Raw genomic sequence first — 5,873 nt, 5'->3', positions numbered from 1 at the left:
GTGTTTTAAATCCATCTTTCATCAAAGCTCTGGATTCAGACTGGATGTGCTTCATGTTCACTTGAAAAGAGAAAGACAAACTTGTGTTGTGTTTGATATTAATTTTATTTTTAAGTAAAATCTGAAAGAAAGCAGTTTAATCATTAATTAGTCTAAGAATGGTGTCTGTGCAACTCATGCATCCATCACAATAACCCTTAATACAAAACAACCATTACTGCCACATGACTCACTGACTCCAGTTCTGCGCGTGATTTGACTAAACTTTTGTCTCTACAGTGTTTTTAGCTCAATCCTACAGATGATTAAAACACATAGACTTTTTAGGTATACATTACATGTAACCGAATACACCCTAATGAATGTAAAATACATATATACACAAATATGCACAAAAAAACAATTACATATGATATGCGTTAAAAGCACAACTCTGTTGACTGTTGTGCTCAAGATCATTTGCAAAGGATCCTATAACCTCTAAAACTTCCAGAATAAAGCCTATTTGACTGTAGCAGTCCCTCAGAAGTATTCTAGTAAATCTAATGGGCTTTGAGATCGCAGGCACAATGAAAGCAAACTGTGTGTGGTGTGGTGTGTTTGTTTGTTTTTTTGTCTTCACTGTAATAGATTTCTATACCTGTGAACTACAACTATGTAGATGGCTATAAACCTTTTATTTAGTTTTATTTACACTATTTAAACATTTTAATCACAATATTGCTTCATTAATCTGAAGCTCAGTTCCTCTTGGCCACACTCAGATAGACTTTCTCAATTTCAATGTCAGCTGGACAGGTCTGGCTGAACTCTTCTCTCTCATATGCATTCTGCAGGTAACGCCACACTCCAGTGAACTGAGCAGGAATCTCAAAATTACAGTACTTTTTGGCAGCAACCTACAAAAGCAAAAAACAGAATGAACACATTTATAAATATGTATTTAAAATGAAATAGCTTTATTAAATCACACAGTCCCGTGTATGTGTGTATGTGTGTGTGTGTGTGTGTGTGTGTGTGAACCACAGAGGCATATCACCTTGATGACGTGCAGCTTTGGTAACAAGTTGCAGTCTGCCAGTGTCAAGCGGTTGCCATCAAGGAACTTTCTTTTGGATTCGCTGATGTTTTGATCCAGCTCATCCTGAAGCGGAGTGTTCAGATAGTCATCCAGGCGCTTAAACTCCCTCAATAAGGCTTTTTCGTGGACTGAGGAATCAAACAGTAGAGAAAAAATATATTTAAGAGTGATATAGTACATAGTCTAATTGTGATGCCATGGTGTCTACATGCGCAGGCATACGTAGATACTAATTTAGTTTAGTTCCATTATGTAGGCCTAGTAATTGAATCTAATTATGTAGCTAAATATTTTCTAAATATCATCTTTGCTGATACAAACAGTGAAAATCTTCATAAAACTCTTTATTATCACCCACTGTCTCAGTTCCAGCCAGTCCGCGCATTAATAGTGTGGATTTTCAATCATGTTTCTGCAGGTCACATCAGTAGATGGCGACAAAATACAGTCTTTATGAGTAATTGAACCATTCATTCATTGAACCGATTCATTTCAAAAAGCTGATTCATCTAGACATGCCATGCTACTGTTCAGTGTTGCCAATTTAGCTACTTTGTAGCTAGATTTAGCGACTTCCCCGCTCCTTTTGAGACTTTTTTCAAAAGTTTAGGGACAAATATAGCAACTGCTTGGACAAACCTTATCTAAGTTCTCATCTTGCCCACTGATCTATGTTCATCTTTATATAGATCAGTGAATTTGCCATTGTGATGTCATCTAGTGACATTTAGCTACCAGTTTTAGCTACTTTCAATTGAAAGCAGTTGGTAACACTGCTGACTGTTATTTTGAACGACTCATTGAATCATTCACTGAACTGATTTGTTCAAAACACTGTGTCATGCAGGAACGAAGCACTTCAATAATGTTGGGGATACTACGTTTCTGCTGTGGCTACGTTTGGAACTTTCTTCGCAATATTGTGTCTCAAATGTTACTTGATATTAACTTTTTATGTATTGTTGTATAAAAGCAATATCACACAATCGTGTTACTACCTCTGTGGCTGTGCTACTCAAATAAGGTCCTAAAAATGTCTCAAGCAGATTTCACAACGGTATCCTTCACGTTGACTTGACCAACAGAGAACTGTTTGGTGTGAAAGTGACTGAACTTTTTGAATTTTCATTAATGTGACTGCACCTTAAGACACCACACACATTTTGAACTAGCAAAAAGCATCATGAATCTGTGGCATAAAGTAGTTCTAGACACTGAGTTGTTATGACCGTGTAAATAAGTAAGGAAAACCATGTAATTTTTAATTTCTTGTATGTCTTGGCTGTGAATGAAACTTACAAGCATTGTTTGGGTTGTTCTTGATGAACGCGGAGAACTTGGCAAAAATGTCAGCGCCAACATCAAAAGACTCTTTGTAGCGGGGACTGAGATGAGGATAGCTGATAGGATAAGACAGAGAGAAATATTTATAGCCAGTCTTCACACACCCAATATATATACATCCAACAACATTCACATTATTATGCTGACATTTAAAAAGTCTATACATAATGCATGTTAAATATGCCATAGGGTTTTATTTTTAAAATATTTTGTCAGTACACTACTGTTCAAAATGTTAATAATTTTAGTACTTTTGACAGAAGTCTCTTATGCTCATCAATACTGTTTATTTGGTCAAAAATACAGTAAAATACAGCTATTTGGTCAAAAATACAGTAAAAAATACAGCTATTTGATCATAACTACAGTAAAACAGTAATATTGTTTTTTTGATTATTAAAAAGTAAAAAAAACAAAACAATTTAATGCATGTTTGTTGAATAAATGCATTGATTTCTTAAAAAAAAAAAAAACGGTACATGATTTTGGCCAGTGCTGATATTCTAATATCTTTGAAACCATTAAAATAAAATTATAAGTCAGCAAGAACTATCCTGAAGTACTGGGTGGAAAGTCTTTGATATGGATGATTTATTAATACTATGTCAATGCATCAGGTATTTCTTAAATAAGTGCAGCTGTGTGATTTATGACAGAAAAACACTAGAATAATATGCTTATGAAACGTTTTTTTTTGTCAAAATGAAGCCAATATGTTTGATATGGCATTACATGAGCTAACAGACATGCACAATACCGGGGAGGGGCGAGGGTGGTCTCCAGGAACTCTTCGATCTTAATGAAGTCGGTCTTCAGCGTGCCATTGTACAGGAGGAAAGGAGGGTTGGTACCTGGAGCTAAGTCTTTTAGCTCTTCTGGCTTCCTAAACAACACAGGGTGGAGCAAAGGAGAAGGAGTGTAAACCACAGGGTGTGGACATGGTCAATATGAAGTCAGTTATTGTACAAGGAGAGTCTTTGAATGAGACCTAAAGCGATTAATGCTTCTTTAAAACAATATTAAACTCAGTTTAATCTCTCAAAGCACACGGATATGGGAGTGTCCGGCTGGTAAATGGGTGAAAGCTGCATTTGCTTAAGAAGATTTAGATGAGAACAGTGCAATGGGAAAGTTCATACTGCCTTGATCATGTTTGTAGTACTTTGACCGCCCCCAGTGTTATCAAATTCAGTCCGGTGCTGGCCCACAGTTCCTCAGATTTCGCTATTTGTCTACTGAATTCCATTCCATTAGATTGCCTTATCGTCATGTTTCCGAGATATGAAAGCTTAATTTGACACTCACTTCCTCATGTCAACAGTGGTTACTGTGAACTTCACTCCTTTCAGCCAAAGAACCATGAAGAGTCTCTGGCAGAAGGGACAGTTCCCCACATTCTCTCCGTCATGACCCGCCTTGAGACGAAAAAAAGAGAAATCCATGGTCAGTATCACATACGCACAGACTAGACACTAGGTCACATACAGAAGGTCACATATAGGTCACATATAGAAGCACACACTATAGATTTCCTTAACCCTCATGTTCTGTTAAGATTTACCGTACTGTTTTTTATGTTTGAGGTCCCAGAGACCCTGTATGTATAAAATAATTAATGGCACATTTGACTTTCTTTCTTCTGTGGAACATAAAAAAAGATCTTAGTGTACAAGAATAATGCATCAGTGTCAATAAACTTAAAGTCAATGGGGTTCAGTGTTGTTTCAGTGCTCTTCAGATTCTGGAAAGACATGAGGGTGAGCATGATGAAAGAATTTTGATTTTTTTTTTGGTGAATTATCCCTTCAATCAAATCCCAATAGAGGAAGATAAAAAAAGAAGTACATCAAAGTATTACTATGGTTGCATGCATTGCACAGCCGCCTATTGCTAGAAAGCTGCTTAAGACGCAAAATGGCATTTGTGTTTATATACGCTATTACTCTGTAGTATACACTCAGTATACTAATATAAGTTTGCGGTTGGTACTTTTTTTATGTTTTGGAAAGAATGATCTTATACTCATCAAGGCTGCATTTATGTAATGGAAAAACAGTAATACTGTGAAATATTATTACAGTTACTAATATCACTATTACTCTAGTCTTCACTGTCACATAATCCTTCAGAAATCATTTTAATATGTTGATTTGGTGCTAAAGAAACTTGTATTATTTTTATCAATGCTGAAAACAGTTGCGCTGCTTCGTATTTTTGTAGAAGCTGATCTTTTTTCAGGATTCTTTGATGAAAATAACAGCATTTAACATTATAAATGTTTTTACTGTCACTTTTAATCAATTTAATACATCCTGTCTGAATAAAAGTATTATTTTTTTTACTAACCCCAAACTTTTAAACAGTACTGTATATAAGTGTTTTGCTTTCTCCACAACTTTCCATTTCTTTAGTTGTAGGTTTTATCCACACTTATATGTGTACTCTTCAAAAACATCTTAGAATGCCTTGCATGCATTTACATGACAGAAATCCAGGTATTAAACTCTGAGAAAGGCATGTTACACTGAGAAAAAAACAAATCTGTAGAAAAACGGAAAAGGTACTGGCAGGCACTGGCTTTCTGCCAGGACATTTCCTTTAACCCTAAAACACAACACAATGCAATTCATCATTTAAAATACTCATAAAACACCTGTGAAAAATCAATACAGAAAATTCCTTCATATTAACACAGTACATTGGGTCATATTTTTGGGCCCTGACTTTTTTTTTTTAGAATGTAGCATAAGAAAACAGCATTTGTGTTTACATGATGTTTCAGACTGCTGCTCTTTTGAAAAAGCCATTTTCTTAAGTGTACATAAACATAGTCAGTAGATATTTAAACACCATTGGGGTCTCTGAGACCCCCAGCAGTGTTATTATTGATGGATAGCTTTTATTTTTAACTAAATGTGACCCTCTCTACAAAAAGAATAGGACATAAATAGCACATGTATTTTGTGGGTGTGGGTGGACAATTCAAGAGCTTGATCCAAATAGAGGAAAAGCAGGAATTGTCTAGAAGAGGGAGATAACAGATCTGAACAATGCTTCTATCGCCCATGATGCACATCTTTTCAAATTAGAACATTATCTAGCGTAGAACGGAACCATACCGCCAATCCAAACTGTATGCTAATTGTCAATCATCTTTGACGATAGTGGTCCTGACAGAAATAATTATAAATAACTTGGTGACCATCTTCAAAGCTTTGATAGTCTTTGGGATCTAAAGGTCACCACTCATCCATATCCTACTCATTTAGTTCATGAACTGTAGCTAAACTGGTAAAACATGTTAATGGGATCTACAGAATAGGAAATGTAAGCATGTTTATGGGTGTGACAACAGGGAGCCAAGAGCTGTCAGTCTTTCTGTGTGTGTGTGTGTGTGTGTGTGTGTGTGTGTGTGTGTGTGTGTGTGTGTGTGTGTGTGTGTGTGTGT

General features: G+C 35.9%; 1 protein-coding gene across 1 annotated transcript in view; it reads right to left on the bottom strand.

Moving 5' to 3' along the window:
- Positions 1-621: 621 nt before the first annotated feature.
- LOC107664358 (chloride intracellular channel protein 2-like) overlaps positions 622-5,873 on the bottom strand; it is a 6,344-nt gene continuing 1,092 nt past the window's right edge. Inside the window, exons 2-6 of the mRNA XM_016454903.1 lie at positions 3,731-3,840; positions 3,183-3,308; positions 2,381-2,481; positions 1,040-1,209; positions 622-899 (exon numbers count right to left, since the gene is read on the bottom strand). Of these exons, the coding sequence (XP_016310389.1) occupies positions 741-899; positions 1,040-1,209; positions 2,381-2,481; positions 3,183-3,308; positions 3,731-3,840 (666 nt within the window). The 3' untranslated portion in view covers positions 622-740. The remainder of the gene's footprint in view (positions 900-1,039; positions 1,210-2,380; positions 2,482-3,182; positions 3,309-3,730; positions 3,841-5,873) is intronic.

This window comes from Sinocyclocheilus anshuiensis, unplaced genomic scaffold (assembly GCF_001515605.1).
Source record: "Sinocyclocheilus anshuiensis isolate Anshui unplaced genomic scaffold, SAMN03320099.WGS_v1.1 scaffold111, whole genome shotgun sequence".
NCBI lineage: Eukaryota > Metazoa > Chordata > Actinopteri > Cypriniformes > Cyprinidae > Sinocyclocheilus > Sinocyclocheilus anshuiensis.
The sequence above is the reverse complement of the archived record's forward strand: the minus strand, read 5'-3'. Positions and strand labels throughout refer to the sequence as shown.